General features: G+C 36.4%; 1 protein-coding gene across 1 annotated transcript in view; it reads left to right on the forward strand.

Annotated features, from left to right (window-relative positions):
- LOC117329587 (TBC1 domain family member 19-like) overlaps nt 1–19,384 on the forward strand; it is a 43,241-nt gene extending 23,857 nt beyond the window's left edge. The window contains exons 13-17 of the mRNA XM_033887598.1: nt 6,647–6,756; nt 6,983–7,074; nt 7,991–8,106; nt 8,463–8,533; nt 16,309–19,384. Coding sequence (XP_033743489.1) covers nt 6,647–6,756; nt 6,983–7,074; nt 7,991–8,106; nt 8,463–8,533; nt 16,309–16,377 — 458 coding nt within the window. The 3' untranslated portion in view covers nt 16,378–19,384. The remainder of the gene's footprint in view (nt 1–6,646; nt 6,757–6,982; nt 7,075–7,990; nt 8,107–8,462; nt 8,534–16,308) is intronic.
- Nucleotides 19,385–19,584: the final 200 nt, after the last annotated feature.

Raw genomic sequence — 19,584 nt, forward strand, 5'->3', positions numbered from 1 at the left:
TGGTCCTGGAGTCAAAACTGAAGTCGCTGTCACTATCAGTGGATTCTCAACGTACTCGCTTTTCCTGAAATTCCAGCACTCACTCACACCCATCATCTCGTTTATGAGTTTGAATTTTAACTTCCTCGTGTACTATACATTGATCCTAGTTCTACCGGCGTCGTTAGAGATAATAATTCAGGTATGGAACTTTATACGTTTACTCACAACCTACATCTCCTGTATAAGTTTGTGTTTTAACAGCCTGGACTCAAACTTCGAGTCAGTGTAACTATAACTATTTACATTTCTGAATAGTTCTTGTTGCGAAGGGATTAGTATCTTCTCCCATGGCTGGTTAGTTTTTACCAGTTAAATACCAATATGAATATATAATTTTTGGTTTTTAACAACTAGAGAGCTTATTTTCTTCTATTTATTGGATTGCAATCTGCTGATTTTCTATTCAGATCAAAATGAAGTTGATGTATGATTAGTGATTATTTTGGAAAACCTTTTCAGTATAAATTTTAGTTTTTAATGAAATGCTTATTTCACTAATTTTGTGTCAGACGCAACTTACCAAGTAACAACAGGAAATGCTGACATTGCGTTAGCATTCCATTCAAAATAGCGCTGTTCAGATTTCAAGCGTAATATCAAAGGATACGACTTCAAATAAATACGTAGTATGCTATCTTTTTTTCTTTTTTTCTTTTTCTTTTTGTTTAAAAAAAGCCATAACAACAAAGATACTTTAGATAAAAGCTGGCTATTGTCAGTAAACGGCCAAGGAAAGAAGTTATATAATTCGTGCCAGTTTTCAGAATTAGCTTAAAAATCATTAGGTTAAGTTTGACTGTTAGCGAAACTTTACCTTATAGTTTTTTCATGAATATAGTAGAAATATGCAAATGTATATTTTGTACCTAACATAACTTAAACGGATATTGTAACGTCTTTTATGATGAATATTCATCATTTCAATCATGTGGGATGACAGATAGGAAGTGTATAATATAGGTTTACTTTATTAACCATCTTAACGTAAAGTATCCGTCATTATGAACATATAGTGATTTTGACGTGTACACAGAAAGTGTAGGAGTTCTCTCCCTTCTATAAGAAACAGGAAGGCTATTTCGTCTAAAAGTCTATGTATGTTTCTTATACTTATACACCCGTACCCGCAATATGAATACTTTTTTTAACCTAGCAACGCCTAAATAAAGGAAAATTAAATTGAATATCTTAAATAACTTCGAATGAAAATGAAACAATTCCAACCTAGAATGTTACAAATCATCGGAAAGGGTCAAAACTTTTACACATTCAACTTTGAAAAAGTCAATGTTGTTTTAATATTATTGTTAAGATACGGTTATATTTCCAATTTTTTCGACTCCGCGCAACAAGTGAACCTTTTTTTTTAAATTTAATCTTGTATACAGGGACTACAATAGATATATTGTTAAGATCATGGGTTTACATACACTTTATATCCGAAATAAGTCGACACAACACACTCCTCCAAAACCGCTGAGCAAAATTCAATGGAGTTTGGCAGGAAGCCTCAATGACCAAAGGTCAACCAAAATTGTGAATTATATGGTCCGGCCCCCACGGGCCTGAGGGGCGAGGAAAAGAGTGGTCAAATTGACTAAAATTTCTAAAATCTTCTCAACTCCCAGATATGATGGAATCAAATACTCTTCATAAATAGAACGGTCATAAGGAGCTTCTCTTACATTGTGAATTCATGACCCTGGGTTCTCACGTTTCGCCTTGGAGAGGGGTTAAAGTTTACTATAGTTTACATTGGGAAAACACATTTTTGACAAGTATTTGTTCTAATTGCCATTGGAAATAATATCAAAATTACCCTTCATAGATGGGAGGGTCTTAAGGTGCTTTACCAAAATTGTAAATTTCATGACCCTGGGGTCTTACATTTGCCTCTGATGAAGGTTTAAACTTAACTACAGTATATATATTGGGAAATCACATTTTTGACGATTATTTGTTTGACACCAATTGGCATTTTTTCTAACCTGGTTAACATTATCAGCATGGGATGACAGCTTAATGGTATGCACATGTTGGCCTTGACTGACCCCCTGGCGGGGTCAAAAAGAGTCTAATTAACTGAAATACTTCAAAACTCCGGTACCGAGGAGGCCCATGGGCCTCTTGTTTAAAATTCATAAAACTCTCAATTCTGTTTTCGGCGTTATACGAATAGACGTAACAGGCCCGACAATTAATGGAATCGGCTAAACATCTTATTCCAATTTTGACAGAAAGGTTGTCCACTACAGGAATAAACAAAATAGTTCCACAGTGACATCGGGTTTTTTGTTCCGATTCCTGTAAGATATCTTAAACATTCAGTTTTTTCATCGCTATATTTCAGTTAATTCTACCATATTCCCTTCGCATTTTATCGGAAAAAAGTCAAAGTAGGAACAAAATAGTCACTGTGCATTCACACTAATTGCGCATGTATGCACAGGTTCGCCTTGTATTCCTACGCGTCAAATTTGTTGCTTTCACACTTGTAAACAATGTTTTCGTTAGGAAGGTTATAAAACGAACACGCACTAGAAATGGAAGTATTTGTGAATAAATATTTGCGATCCTCAAGAGACATTTACACTATTGTTACACCAATGTTCGAATGCGGCCGAGCGACTGGAAAAGAGCCTAGTGTCCGCGCAATGTAATCAGTGCATATTGATCACTTCAAATATCACTAGGGACTAATTGCTTTTAAAGCAGGCAATTATTATCCGATCTCTACTTTTGAAAAATATACATTAATTTGGCATGGGATTGGTTATGTTCCATCAAAAATGGATAACCACAAGTCTCTGATTTTGATATCATATATTTATATTGCAAGAACACAGACGACATTATGCATTTATGGCCCTGGATACAGGGTAATATGAAGGTTTGTTTACCCTCAACTCTCATATTTCCCTCGGGCTTGTACCCTGTATCCAGTGCCATAAATTGTTTATTATACCGAAAAAGAATCAGTAATAATGATACTCAAAAATAAACTGAAGATATGAAATATAATTTTTATCACAAACCCCTGAGTCCCGGTCGCTCAATTAATACGATTCCAAGTGAAGGTGTTGTAACGGTTTAACCTCCTGCGTAGTTCACCGCTGTCCTACTCTCCAGGGTTCCTGCGTAAGGTCGTCGTTGGTACTACTTTGCTGCTAGTGTATAAAACAACCAAACAACTACTGCGATTTGATGACATTTATTCTCGGACATTGGTTACATGAGACATTAACAGGGAGAAATGCGAGCATTATGTGGGCACCCGGTGATACATATTCCGCGCCGGCGTAACATGAAGTTGATATATGAAAGTTGGCACACTCGGTGGCGTGAGAATGTCCGACTGTTAGCCCGGCGTTCCCTGGCGCTCCCCGGCGTTCCCCGGCGTCAGTCCCTACGACATCTTTTCTTTTAGAAACTCTTGGGAACAGTTGGCGTGTACATTTGTTGATATTTTCGTGTTCTGAGCAATCTTGTTTTGCAGAATTTTATCTATTTCTGCTTATTTGACTGCACGGAAACGTTTGCGTTTCTGTTCGTCTGCCATTTGTAAATAACTGGAAGGGAGACAACTCCTCGCAACAGAATGTGGGGGTCGCCATGGGGGCACGCGGTCCAAGGAGATATGATATTTGTCTCCCTGGCTTACGCGCCTCGTTTTGTCACTCCTTCCACGTGATGCGTTTCGGCTAATCACAGGCACTGTTATAAACATGAGGTATAATAATAACATATATGTACCATACCCTTATATTTCAAGCATATTTTAAAAACATTAAAGGAAGCATGCTTGACTAACTTTCAGCTGAAATAAAAAAAAAAATTAAAAAAATCATGGACTTTTTTTTTCCAGAGTCAAATCATGCATCTTTCAGTGTATTATTGACAGTCTGTCACATGAGATTTATCGATGTTGCATTAGTGAATAAACTGACATCAAGGTACATTGGTATCGTCACGGAAAATTCTTGCAAAGTCATGCATATATGACAGTGTACGTGGCGCCAATGGTTTTCATTTCCTCTGGTATAGCCTTTGCCGTGAAAGAAGGTCTAGATGAATGTTACCTATTAGCACTATTAACGTTTTGTGTCTTTCAGTGCGAACACTCCAGGGATCAGAAAGAATCATTTCATTATGTAATGTCATAGTTCGTCGACGGATAAAAGGCACGGAAGTGGCCTGTTATCCTCTAATGGTCATTGTGTACTTCCTGTCCGTCTGATCGTGGCCAGATAATGGGATAAAGTGTTATCAAACAGTGTGGATACCTATAGAGTTTGTATTGATCATTTTTGGTATCTATTTTTGAATGGCGTCTAAAGAAACAATGTATCTTGCCTTTGTGACAGTTGTTAAGTACTTAATTGGACAAGTTTTCCAAACGATGTCATGAATATGGATGATTGATAGCGACACTGCATCCGTGAGAGTGACATAGATTCATGTGATTGTGCGTCGCCTAACATGTCCGGAATGTCGAATTCGTCGTGGATATATTTCCATCACTCTGCATATATATTCTAATGAGTGATCGTTTTAGGAAGCAAACTATTTACACTCTATGTAAATTGATAGTACACAAACAAACGAATGTTCTGAATTTTCATCAACATGGTTGGAAATCTTACTATGGTCAACGAAGTATACATCGTAACTATCTTTTCATGATGATTGGCATTCACCGAAAGGTCAATACAGCGATAGTGTTATTGATAAAGGAAACCACACATTTCATAACTAAAGGACCCAAATTGAAAAAAACTGAGCTTTTCGTAAAAGTTTTTAGCTTTTTACACCAACAATTGGTCATTACAGTCATGTCAGAGTGATCGTTGACAGATATATGGTTTCAGCTTATCTACAATGTACACACCATTTATATATGGTACTAGTAAATTACTTCAAAGGGGTTAAGTTTTACATTCTCACTGTTCAAGCACTACAGTGTATTACTGTTACAACACTACAGTGTATTACTATTACACCACTACTGTGTGTTACTGTTTCAACACTACAGTGTATTACTGTTACAGCACTAGTGTATTACTGTTACAGCACTACAGTGTATAACTGTTACAATACTACAGTTTGTTACTGTTACAACACTACAGTGTAATACCTTTACAGCACTACAGTGTATTACTGTTACACTTTCTCACTTCTACAGTGGATACATATTGTAGTGTATCCATACTTTGTGATAGTTAAGGCACATTCTGTCAATCTTTGCCACCAATGCTATCCGATCACCTGCTCATTTGAGATACGTTTGACTAATCATAAAGTTGGAGCATGGATATGGATCATATCAATCTGTGCTGATCGGTATTTAGATACAAGTTTCGAAGGCTTTTCAGCCTACTCAATAAAATGTAGAGTTGATCAAACTTCATGTACGTTTTGCTGTCTTACTATTAGACGAGCTATGCATTTCTCAAAAAGTTCTTGCTTTGATGTTTTGTATAGAAATCCTTATACATGGCTAAAACTCATCGAATTAACATACAAATTGTATTCTCTCTCTGGATATGTTTTACCCGGCTTAATTAATGTGCGTTTGATTTAAATCAAATTCAAAGATAAAAACGGCCGATTATTTTTGATATGTTTTCAGCTCAAACATGGAATCATTATCAGTCAATAGATATCACGAATAGCAATTTCACTTACAGGAAAGCATATCAGAATGTCAATATAGCACTGAAATTGATTGATCATCTCGGGACATTGTATCTAATCAAATTACCATGGCAACAAAACAGGTCAAGTGTGAGACAAGAGGATATCGAGCGTTCATTACAGTTATTAGGACTCCCTAATTGACACGTATACGTCATAGACTGTCAGAACAAATTACAAATATATACAGAAATAAGTCACATCCGCACATCACCATACATGATGTGTTGTTGAAGCAGCTTTGTAGTTGGCATCATTTGCTTCGTTTAATCCATAACATATGGAACAAAAAAAAAGAGACTTGGACTATTACTTGAATCATTTCTGAAATTCTTAAAATGTACCTTCCTATTGTTGCCATGGTAATTCCTGTTTCCATATGCATAGAAAAGCATTATCATGCTGGAATTTATTCTGAAAACGTCACGACACACAGACAAACATCACGTCATCACTTTTAGAGTCTTCACCACGCATGGGTTTCATCAATATTCCTTACATTGAGGGAAGATTTTAACTTGGAATTGTTCGAAGAAATTACACGATAAAAGGGAAAGTCAAAGTTATAAACCTACCTTAAATTCTTTAATTCTTATGGCAAAATGTATTAGCTTCAGCTTAGGTTTATTGATATTCAACTGCCCCCCTCCCCCCATCACAGCGTCATTATTTCTGCCTTTATACATTATACAATTTATTGAAAGGAAAGGGATGCGAATTGTTTCATGGTATTGTTTTACCATGGATGTGATGAAATTGTTGTTCTCTTATAGTTCGATGGCGTTTAACAGGTCATATCTCCATTGCCCTTGACGAAAAAATGCCCGATGTACGATTTAATAAAAGTATATTATCTGCGACATCCTTTTGGTCGTTTTATATGTAATTTATTAATATGGTTTTGTTACAGTTGCACCTCTCTGCTACGTTTTCAACGAGCCAATATGCCTCTACTACGTCTTCAGGGAGATGTACTGCAGATACTTCTTTCGTCTTCATAGTATTTCATCACATCCTCAGGTATAACCTCATTAATATTCTGGTCTTAATAACGTTTTGGTTGGATAGTATAACAATCAATATTATAGCTTTTTTATAAAGTAAGTACATATTGCATATTAAGATCAACTACATAGTGCAGCTATTTAATCTTCATAGTATGATTTACTAAAGAGTTATTTACTAACACAAAACTAAATCTTCGTTTTCATTTGTTTTTCTCATGCCTTTTTTTTTATTTAATCAGGGGATCTTAGCCATCAGTTTGTTGTTTGAGACTCTTCTCCAGATCCACGAGCCTGAACTATATTTTCACCTGAAAACAGTTGGATGTCATCCGTACGTATGAAGTAAAAGATACGTATGTAACACATTTATTTTCCTTGTAAAAAAGCAAATAGAAATATATTGTGAACTATGATTTAGTGTACAATGTATGTTATTTTCATTTGTTTTTTCCCTATTTCGATAATGGAATACAAGTCTGAAAAAAGAAACATGCAAATAAATAAGAGCAAGTTATGATATGTTCTCTACTTTCCATAAAAGACACATCCTGTTTGCTTCAAAGGCAAAACCCGTCGAAATTCAAATCTTTTACAATATTTCGCAGCTGGATAACCTGAGATCAGTTACAATGTAAGTGGTCTTGAATAGGTTAAACATAACTTTATTAGGCCGTTTATATCCAAATCGTCTGCCTGGGAATGCTCTTATGTTACGAATCAAAGGTTAAAGGTAATTCCACCAGCAATAGAAGTGGCTCTGCTGCCTATTCGCCATAAAAGTAAAACTTTACAATGAAACTTTTAACCGACATTCTTCCGCAATTCAATTCGATTGAAACTAGTCAGTATGTGGTAAATTATTTTCTATACAAGGTAATATAACTTAATTTACTTATTAAACAAAAATAAAATTTGGTTCGGGAGAGAATATTGTAGAAAGAAAATCGCAAGAAGATATCTTCATCACAGCCATGACTGGTATTTTCGTGTGCAGGATACGTTCATACGATTTCACTTCGAATGAGTGAGTGTATGGTTCAAGTCTTCCCTAATGTGTTCTAGACCCGATATCAACATCCCTTACTGAAACTAATACTAAGATAGCCGAGCAATTTTTACTGCAATAAAAACACACTTTTGAGGATATTCATTATTGATTGAAATTATGCATATCCAAATAAGTCACGTTTCTAAAAGAGGTTTCTTGGATTAATGTTATACTGGTCATTGGTTTATCTTAATTGCAGATTGAAGATTTCTTTTAAGTGGCTTGTGCGAGCTTTTTCTGGCTATCTCTCTAGCGATCAAGTGCTATTATTGTGGGATCGCATATTGGCACACTCCTCGTTGGAAATATTAGCAGGTTGGTATCATTGTGCAAGTTTAAGGCGAATGAAACAGATATGATATTGTTCTTGAAATGAAAATGAACTGATAATTACCTGTGTCAGAAAGCTATATCAACGGCGGACTCTACATATAAAACATGAAATCACAGCAACTTCAACATACAGCCGAAGTTATACCGACCTGTGTATGTTAATAAAAGCTGAAATAATAGTGATTTGAATAGTAAAAACACGTGCACACTGGTGTTGTTCTCGGAGCTAACGTAAATAAGTAAACATGCACTTCAGATTAGCTGTTTCATGATTGCTTCCATCAATTGCTTAGTACTTTCTTTAGAATTATCATCGTGTATAATTTGTTCATTTTCAGTACTTGCTGTGGCGATATTTTCGTTCCGAAAAACAAATCTGATGAAGGTTCAGTCCTACAATGCTGCCGAGGTGAGTATTAGAAATATTAGAAAAATGCATTTTCTACGTATAGAAAGAGATGAATCCATATTTAATTTATACAAGGAATAACCTCTTTAGTTATTACTTTTCAGTAAATTCAAGGCCATAACATTGATGCTTACACCATTTAACTACTATTATTTAGTTCACTAATCATTGTCGATTTACCTAGTCCGTGATATTTTATCTTAACTTTTGGATTTCTAATCTCGGTCTTTCCATCGTCTGCATCAATTATAGTAGTACTATTGAATTGCTGCAAACGTCTAAGGCAGTGATAATTGACTGCTATTATGTAATTTGCGTCCAAAAACTTGAACACAATGATATGCAAACTTTGTTTGACAGACCATGAATTACCTCCGTGAGTCATGCCGATCTCCATATTCTTTGAAGTTTTTTTTTCTATATTGATATTTTGGTTTCGTTTTTACGCCGGAAATTAGGTATATTGTGCACTCCATTTGGTATTGATTACTGGAAATGATTGACATGTACTGTAACTTGCTCGCCTTCCAGTTAAATGGAATCCCGGTTTCCACATCCTGTTGTAATAAAAACCAAAAAAGAAGAATTGATATTTTTACTCTGATTTCGATATCATTTCTCATTTGACGTGCATTCACTGCGTCTGCAAATGGAAAAACAAATGATTGCATGTCTTTTACTGAATGCAGAGTTTTACTTTGGGTGTGTCGAAATTGCACTCAATGAAGATTCGCACTTTCTCGAAAAGGTTAAGTCTGTAACAATTAGAATGCAATAGATGTACTTCGGTTCTGCAAACAATGGTACCGAAGCGTCTTTTAAAAGAACATGAATGTTCCTTTATTAAACACTGAGGTATATTACAACATCAGTTTTACTACAAACACATGAAAAAAGTGAGCAAATGTAAAGCACGTGATGTTTCTGGCTTCAGTTCCCGCAAACATCACGGAAAGCAGTTACTATAAAATTACAATGAAGAATTATGCGAAAGAAAACCACTTAGTTAGTCATTGTGCTATCGGTACATTTACGGCAGAAGTGGGATCCTTTGACGAGTTTTACTAAATTACCCTACATTAACAATACGACCAATCAATATAAATGAATGTTTTTCAAATCTTCCAACGAATCGACAGCAACTGAAAAGAGACGAAACACTTAAATGTTCTTGTGAATAACGTGTAATATCATCACGTGTAATTTAAGGAAAATGTACATTATTTCATTTGTCGTTGTGGCGTTATGTCTTCCCTTTAATAGTTATGCATCAAGCTTGCCTGTCCTAATTTCGCTAGTAGTAGCTGAAAACATTCTTTGTAGTTCCTGTTTGCCTTCAGTCTTGTTAGTCGTGTAAATTAAAACTCAACTTGAATTAACTTACATGTGACGTTCATTTGCTTGCAGTGATTTCGTTTCGAAAATTACTTAATTTTCTTCCTTAATCTATTTTCTTGCCCGACATTGGAATTCGAAATATAAATTCGTCCACTAAGAAGTGCAAGTGATTCATGTTGATACCGCTGTCTGTTTTCAAACTGTTGATGTGTAAAGAAATAGTTCTGTGCGGTCTGTTATCGGTTTGTAGGCTAAGATAGATTAAATGCAGTCTTGAATCCGAGCATTGACAGGGTTTTAGGTCACACAAACACGGCGTGTTGTGAAATACATCACAGAAACGGTTTAATTTAAAAAGGCGTGCGAATTGTCTTCGTCTTCAATCTTTAATTAAATCAACACTTTTGTTTCACTTGAGGTGTTGAATGATGCTTTTGTGCATTGAAAATCCCGACTTTCGTAGTATGGTCGATGTTCATTTTGACACTATCACTTAATTACACAATGAAGTTCAAATCAATCTAGTGACTGCGCTTTAATAGCTGTATATTAGATTGAGTATACTGTCCGCCTACTATTATCATATGATTTTTTCAGCCAATTTGTTTTTGGTAATCAATCATATTTAGAAGGTTGTTCAGAAAGCTGAAGTTTGAAATATTTCCTTGCACTGTGATAGGAGACGTACAGGTAGATATACCTATTCGAAAATAGAAAATGATAAATATTAAATAAAAAAAAAAGTACAATGTATGTTGCCATTAGTGTTTCCAATCATGATGTTTGACTGACTTTATTGTCATTACTAATGCCTGTCATGTTGATATTTCTATTTCTAATAAACTTACCATCACCTACCTTCATTATCACATCAGAACATTGTCATCTATCAAGCGACATCTTCAAACTAAAATGTTCAAAACACAATATCAGAGGTAAACGTTTAGTACGGGTAGTTAAGTGAATGACATTAACCCAGTCCAATGACGAATGCATCTTTGAAACGACTTCCCAATGACTAGGGTCCCCGGGCATTATGGATGTACTATGCTTGAAGGAAGTATTGCCAGTATCGAGCAAATACGAAACCTTGAACGAATAACCTATGTCACATTGCATTGGATAGCACTATTTTTTGTGTCTGCAAAGTAGATTATAATTCACCATGTACGTGCAGCTGATCTGTCGGTATCATGTAGTGTGTTTATTGCTGTTTTCTGTATATGTTCGGCTGGGATGACCTTATAGTAAAGTGAAACGGCACTGTCGCTTCCATCATAAATCGACACGGGGACCTAGAACCCCAATCAAACAAAGAATGTATTATGATAGGGTTTGGAAAGGTCAACCTCAGATGTATAGTCCAGTAATGTTTATCTTTTACTGTGACATAGCGAGAGAAGGTCGTTATTAGTCCCCTGCCGGTTAACATAGTGGGTTTGGTTATAGTTTTCCTCTCCGTTCGACTTGTATGTAAGTAAGTACGTAACGCCAAAGTTGATCAGCGCTCTAGCGGCTTCGTTCATTAAGGGATTTTGACCAAACGTCATTCAATGATAAAGGAACATAATATCTCGGTCAGCTTTGAGTTTCAGGGATTTTTTTGTCAATGTCAAGATAACTAATACTAGCAGGAGACATGCATTTGCTAAAATCAAGTATGCTTGTTTTATTTTAGTTACTAGTAGGAGACATGCATTTGATAAAAGCAAGTATGCTTCTTTTGTTTTAGGTCTAAGACACGTGCTAATATGTAATTTCTGTGTTTTGTCTCGTATTCATGATTATGAAAAAGAGAAGTACAACAACACAAACAAACTATAGAATTTCTGTTGTTGCGCTTTAATAAATCCATTACAATATACCTTTCAGTTGTCTTTTCCAAACGTGAACAAATTTTATGTTCTATTTTGTCTTTTTATAGATATTACAATTAGTAACTCTTAATATGACTATATTTGTGTTTAGCTAGTTGTTTGAAATTTTGCATCTGCATTTAATTTCCATATTTTAGGATTTCTCCTTTCAGAAACATGAAATTATCCACATTTCAATGCTTATTAGCAGTGCTGACTTCGATTTATTTTATTTCAGATTAAACGACATGCCAATTTCTGCATTAGGAATTAAAGAAATTACACAAGGATATTATTAAAAGCCTATTAAATATTTTTTATGTGTGTAATATTTCGTGATACTTTTAAAGACAGCTTGGTAAAATAAAGGAAAGAAATCGCGAAACGTCATATGATGCATTAGCTGTAATTAGATAGAGAAGATCGCGTGATTTCACAACAAGTGTAATTATTTCCTTTTTCCTGTTGTTTCTGCGGTGCCTTTTATCTTTCTTCCTTTTGTCTCGCCGACTCCTCACTGTCCGGTTTTGTTGACATGTCTCCTTATTACCCGCGTTTGTATCAGTCTCATGGGTGATCGTGGTTGTTTTTTCTTTTTTTATCCCGTTGTCTTCTCGGTGCTTACCATTTTTTAATATTTTCTCATTACTCCCTTGAGTTTCATTGTCTTCTCGGTACCGATTGTTTTTTTTTCTGTCTCGCTGTCTCCGCCTTGCTAGATTTGTCTTTTATCCCGTTGTCTCATTATACCCCCGCAACGAAGTTAGGGGGGTATACTGGAATCAGGCTGTCCGTCCGTCCGTCCGTCCGTCTGTAGACGCATTTTGTCCGGACAACTCCTTCTAAACCGCTTGGCCGATTCTAATGAAACTTCACACACATATTAATGATCATGTGTAGATGTGCATGCCACTTTCTTCTCAAAATTATGGTTGATATGGCAACTGGTCACTATAAACAGGTTTCCTGATAAGAACCATAACTTTAAGTTTGTCCGGACAACTCCTCCAAAACCGAAGGGCCGATTTCAATGAAACTTCACACAAATATAGAGGACCATGTGTAGATGTGCATTCCACTTTATTTTTTTCAAAATTATGGTTGCTTTGGCAACTGGTCACTATATTACTGGGTTATCTTAGTTGGCCTCTAATTATCAGTCCCAATTCACCATTGACTCTGCATATTGCGGGGGTATTAGTCAGCCATCCTGGCGACAGTTCTAGTTGGTGCTTGTTATTATCTTTCTTCCTCTTGTTTCCTCACCGCCAATTTTGTCTTCTTGGTCCCGTAATCTCGGTGTCCTCCTTGGGACCGTTGTCTTTCTGGTTCATTTTGTGTGTGTCTTTTTTCCCTTATGTCTGTGTCTTTCTTGTGCCCGTTGTTATAATTCGACCCTTTATCTGATCGTTTTCCCTTTGCCTGTTGTTGTCTTTTGTTACTTTATCTCGTTTTTCCCCGGATACCCGTGTTGATTTTTTGGTACTTTATTTCGTCGTTTTCATGATGCCCGTTGTTGACTTTCGTTCCTTTATCTCATTGATTTCCTGATGCCCGTTGTTGACTTTTGTCCCCTTATCTCACTGTTTTCCTGATGCTCGTTGTCTTTCGTCCCTTTATCTCATTGATTTCCTGATGCCCGTTGTTGTCTTTCGTCCCTTTATCTCACTGTTTTCCTGATGCTCGTTGTCTTTCGTCCTTTTATCTCGTCGTTTTCCAGATGCCCGTTGTCTTTCATTCCTTTATCTCATTGATTTCATGATGCCCGTTGTTGTCTTTCGTCCCTTTATCTCATTGATTTCCTGATGCCCGTTGTTGACTTTCGTCCCTTTATCTCACTGTTTTCCAGATGCCCGTTGTTGACTTTCGTCCCTTTATCTCATTGATTTCCTGATGCCCGTTGTTGACTTTTGTCCCTTTATCTCACTGTTTTCCTGATGCTGGTTGTCTTTCGTCCCTTTATCTCACTGTTTTCCTGAGGCTGGTTGTCTTTCGTCCCTTTATCTCACCATTGACTCTGCATATTGCGGGGGTATTAGTCAGCCATCCTGGCGACAGTTCTAGTTGGTGCTTGTTATTATCTTTCTTCCTCTTGTTTCCTCACCGCCAATTTTGTCTTCTTGGTCCCGTAATCTCGGTGTCCTCCTTGGGACCGTTGTCTTTCTGGTTCATTTTGTGTGTGTCTTTTTTCCCTTATGTCTGTGTCTTTCTTGTGCCCGTTGTTATAATTCGACCCTTTATCTGATCGTTTTCCCTTTGCCTGTTGTTGTCTTTGTTACTTTATCTCGTTTTTCCCCGGATACCCGTGTTGATTTTTTGGTACTTTATTTCGTCGTTTTCATGATGCCCGTTGTTGACTTTCGTTCCTTTATCTCATTGATTTCCTGATGCCCGTTGTTGACTTTTGTCCCCTTATCTCACTGTTTTCCTGATGCTCGTTGTCTTTCGTCCCTTTATCTCATTGATTTCCTGATGCCCGTTGTTGTCTTTCGTCCCTTTATCTCACTGTTTTCCTGATGCTCGTTGTCTTTCGTCCTTTTATCTCGTCGTTTTCCAGATGCCCGTTGTCTTTCATTCCTTTATCTCATTGATTTCATGATGCCCGTTGTTGTCTTTCGTCCCTTTATCTCATTGATTTCCTGATGCCCGTTGTTGACTTTCGTCCCTTTATATCACTGTTTTCCAGATGCCCGTTGTTGACTTTCGTCCCTTTATCTCATTGATTTCCTGATGCCCGTTGTTGACTTTTGTCCCTTTATCTCACTGTTTTCCTGATGCTGGTTGTCTTTCGTCCCTTTATCTCACTGTTTTCCTGAGGCTGGTTGTCTTTCGTCCCTTTATCTCACCATTGACTCTGCATATTGCGGGGGTATTAGTCAGCCATCCTGGCGACAGTTCTAGTTGGTGCTTGTTATTATCTTTCTTCCTCTTGTTTCCTCACCGCCAATTTTGTCTTCTTGGTCCCGTAATCTCGGTGTCCTCCTTGGGACCGTTGTCTTTCTGGTTCATTTTGTGTGTGTCTTTTTTCCCTTATGTCTGTGTCTTTCTTGTGCCCGTTGTTATAATTCGACCCTTTATCTGATCGTTTTCCCTTTACCTGTTGTTGTCTTTTGTTACTTTATCTCGTTTTTCCCCGGATACCCGTGTTGATTTTTTGGTACTTTATTTCGTCGTTTTCATGATGCCCGTTGTTGACTTTCGTTCCTTTATCTCATTGATTTCCTGATACCCGTTGTTGACTTTTGTCCCCTTATCTCACTGTTTTCCTGATGCTCGCTGTCTTTCGTCCCTTTATCTCATTGATTTCCTGATGCCCGTTGTTGTCTTTCGTCCCTTTATCTCACTGTTTTCCTGATGCTCGTTGTCTTTCGTCCTTTTATCTCGTCGTTTTCCAGATACCCGTTGTCTTTCATTCCTTTATCTCATTGATTTCATGATGCCCGTTGTTGTCTTTCGTCCCTTTATCTCATTGATTTCCTGATGCCCGTTGTTGACTTTCGTCCCTTTATATCACTGTTTTCCAGATGCCCGTTGTTGACTTTCGTCCCTTTATCTCATTGATTTCCTGATGCCCGTTGTTGACTTTTGTCCCTTTATCTCACTGTTTTCCTGATGCTGGTTGTCTTTCGTCCCTTTATCTCACTGTTTTCCTGAGGCTGGTTGTCTTTCGTCCCTTTATCTCACTGTTTTCCTGAGGCTCGTTGTCTTTCGTCCCTTTAACTCACTGTTTTCCTGATGCCCGTTGTTGACTTTCGTCCCTTTATCTCATTGATTTCCTGACGCCCGTTGTCTGTCGTCCCTTTATCTCACTGTTTTCCTGATGCTCGTTGTCTTTCGTCCCTTTAACTCACTGTTTTCTTGATGCCCGTTGTCTTTCGTTCCTTTATCTCGTCGTTTTCCAGATACCCGTTGTTGAATTTCATTCCTTTATGTCATTGATTTACTGACGCCCGTTGTTGTCTTTCGTTCCTTTATCTCGTCGTTTTCCTGATACCCGTTATCTTTCGTTCCTTTATCTCGTCGTTTTCATGATACTTGTTGTCGTTCGCTCTTTTATCTTGCTGTCTTTCTGGTGCGCGTTGTTTTGTCTTTTGTTTTCAATTTCTTTCCCTTTCTCATCTGTGCTTGATTGTATCTCGGTTTCCCTCCAGTGTCTCATCAATCCATACTGTAATGACGAGTTGACGTTGATCTTATGTTTATATTTGATTTTCCATTATCACTGTTACACTGCTTTTGCGATACCTTCATCTTTAATTGATTCCAAAATCTCCATAAGGCATTACCGTGCATTAGCATAAGAGCTGACGCTGTGTATATGACTTTCAAATGTGACATTATTGAATAATGACGGTATTTATATTATCTTTATACGTCAGTTATCTTGCCTTTATTTTTTTATTAATACATAGACATGAGTTATGTTCTCTTGCAGTTTTTATGCTGTCCTCAAGGCCGTTCACATACCTCTCTGTACAGTGGAAATCTATACTTATGTTGAATATATAGTATCATGAGGCTGAGCGTTTCCTTCTGTAGTATTAAAGTTAAACACTAACGATTGTTTCCTGTATTTTACAGGCAGTGCTGGCTGATTTGACGACACTGCAGGTGATCCCTCTGATACAGCTCAGCCTATTCTCAAAGTAATGGACTATTATACCCCACACACAGTGCTGTCGCTGTGTGAGGAAGACAGACTGATACAATCAACAGCCGATTTGGATGTATGCAATAATACACGTTTGAGCTCAGAGTTTCATTTTTAGTGTATATATGAAATACTCAAAAACCTCTCGAGTGGATTTCCCAATAGCACAGTAAAATCATACCTGACCTCTACAAATAACAAATTCATTGAAACGCATACATGGCTATATGTTCCAATAAGCTGCTTGCATCAGCTAATATTTATGTTATTATTGTCATTGCATTAAATAACAAGGAGTCTAATAGCGACTTGTTTGAAACCGGCTATATCAGTAAGATTATTTAGCTCGCCGGGACGAAATCCAGACCAGGGGAGCTATTCCTATACCCCAGCAACTGTTTTATAAAACAGTATTGTGTGAATACCTATGAGGATACCACTTAGGTATTTGCCATGTGTGTTCGTCCCTTGTGGCAACACTTGGCTTTCCATTGGTATTACATTTGCCAAGCTTCTGACCTTGACAGTGACCTTTTTCTTCCTTTTTGAAAGGTAATTTAAAACCCACTCGGCGGACTATGTTTGTCTTCTGACATCTCTGGTTTAAACTGTCACATCAACCGAATTAACCTTAACATAATTCAATGTTTAAGTATAAATGTAAACATCAAAAGATTAAAGAATGCTGTGTGTCGGCTTCCTGTTAATGCAATATTTTGAAAATTAATGTATTCAATATGTTTTTGTAATTGGCCAATACTGAACAAAACAAATACATTTGTAAGTCATTTAGAGAAATACTGCGATTTTTCCTTAAAAATGCATCGCGCAGCATCATTGTGATGTAGACAGTTTTAACGATTTTTTCGTCAAGCTTGGACACAATTTAAGAGGTTATTTCTTCATTTTCTGGAACGTCGTTATAACTTGCATAGATGAATGGAAGTTGAATATGAGTCGTGAACGAGTAAACCAGAGGATGGGCTATCCCTGTGTTTTTAGCGAGTGTAAAAGTTATGTAATGTATAATCTTGTTTGTTTCATAGATATTTTACAAAGGTTAAATATCTGAAATAAATTCCCCTCGGAATAAGTCTACAAACGTCGATAGACATGATATATTTTCGTAATTTTTTTATGTAGTATGTTCTGTTTAAAGAAACTGCTTTGGTTTCGTTGTTATGACGTTTAAATGTACATTCCATTATCTAATAAGATGTGACATACATATAATTATGTTTTAACGTCAGAAGTACAGTAGCATTTATACACTGTTACAAATCTCACGATGGTTGAATGTAAATGTATCAAAACTCTTGACAAAATCTACTTATTGGAGAGACCTTGTAATTACAATTTATCAGGATATGTATAAGTGAATCTCCAAAGTGATGTAATTATTATCACATGTTATGTGGTTTCATTTGTTCACATGTAGAACTTGTTTATTTTCTTTTGAAATAGCTGTACATATCACTTCATTGGATATCATTTATCTAGATCATGTGATAATTGCATTGGAGGTTGATCCTGACTGGAATACAAATACACAATTTTGTATTCTATGAAGTATTCATTAAACTACAGGTTTTCAAATTTTTTGCTCGCCTGTTATGAATCTGCATAAAAATACGTGTTATTTTCAGGATAATATAATCAGTGTGATATAGCATGACAAACCGTTACATGTTTCGCAACTTTCTCCGCCAGTATAATTCTAGAATGGAGTCTAACAAATCAACGAAAATAACTTTGATCCTTATTCAAGGCCACAGGACTCAAATTTGTTGACACACATTGGACAGGTTGATTGCTGGTATGACGCAAGACAAATAGTCAAGATAAGATTTTTTAAAAAAACACTCTTGATGACCTCTCATGATTCGCCGCAATGGGTCAAGGTCACAAAGGCCAATGGACAATTGCGCTTATGTCGTCTGTCGTCCACCAAGCTTCATTTTTTTGTTTTTAGTTATTTTCAACGATTTCTAAAATCGGATATTTCTAGAACCATGACGTTTGGCTGCCATATTCTTGTGATAAAGAAAAACAAAGTTAGCAAAAAACCAATTACCGTAACACTTATTCAAGGTCGAAATTTCCAATGGTCCAATTGATAGTTTGTACCGTAGTGTGGCTTTCTTTGTCCGTCAAACGTCAATTTTTTGTCTTTTTAACGACATTTTCTCGAAAATTAAGATACCTAGAATCATTAAGTTCGGTTGTCTGATGGAGCTAATCAAAAGATTGTTAAAATGTTCTTTATTAAAGGTCACAGGGGGGAAATTATTTGCATTCGATCAAATAATATTGATTACTTACCGCAGGAATAACAACAGTAGATGTTACTGAACAGATTTGACGGAAATTTGATATAGATAAACCCATAGGGGATTATGAAGTTTAACTTGGAAAAGTTTAATATCTATCAATTTGAGCCGAGTAAATCTTTATATGTTGCAACTGTTCGTTTGAACTTCGATATTTGCTGCGAAACGATTTATCTACCTGAGATACGATATGTAAAACAAGATATGCATGTTATGTTCTCTTATCGCTCTTAGTGTGATAAGATATTATATTCATTCAACGATGTGAGGTTCATTTTTCCCTATGGGTGATATAGATATGAAAGAATTATTATACGGATATTTCAAACTATATCTCCTCCCAAATATTGAAATATTGGATTTTTATCGCGTATATCAAAACGAAAAGTGTAAAAATAAATATTTCATAACATACCACACCATTTATCATTTTAATTTATAACACTTTAAATGCTGTAACATAATAATGTATACGTTGAATGTGTGAACCAATGGAGGAGGTAGTACTTGTGAAGCGTGTACAAATATGCAAAGCTTGACAGATGGATATAATGATTTAATCATTCATCACGATATATAGGCGTTCCAACGCAATCCCCATACGAAATGGTGTTTGTTTTGACATATCTGTATGCCAGTGACACCATTAAAGTGATTAAACGCGATGCCATGATGATTTCTGTTTCTGTTTCGTCACTCATGACTACAGACCACCCACGTAATGTTTCATAACGTAGAAACTGTATGAAAATTTTCAATAAGGACGATTTGCAGAAAGAGCGGGGTATTACTCAAGGTAAAATGTGAAAAAAACTAATAAAGTCAGGAGCGTGGGACTACTGTAGGTAAAATGTGAAAATACTTAATTAAGTTAAG

This window comes from Pecten maximus, chromosome 6 (genome assembly GCF_902652985.1).
Source record: "Pecten maximus chromosome 6, xPecMax1.1, whole genome shotgun sequence".
Taxonomy (NCBI): Eukaryota; Metazoa; Mollusca; class Bivalvia; order Pectinida; family Pectinidae; genus Pecten; species Pecten maximus.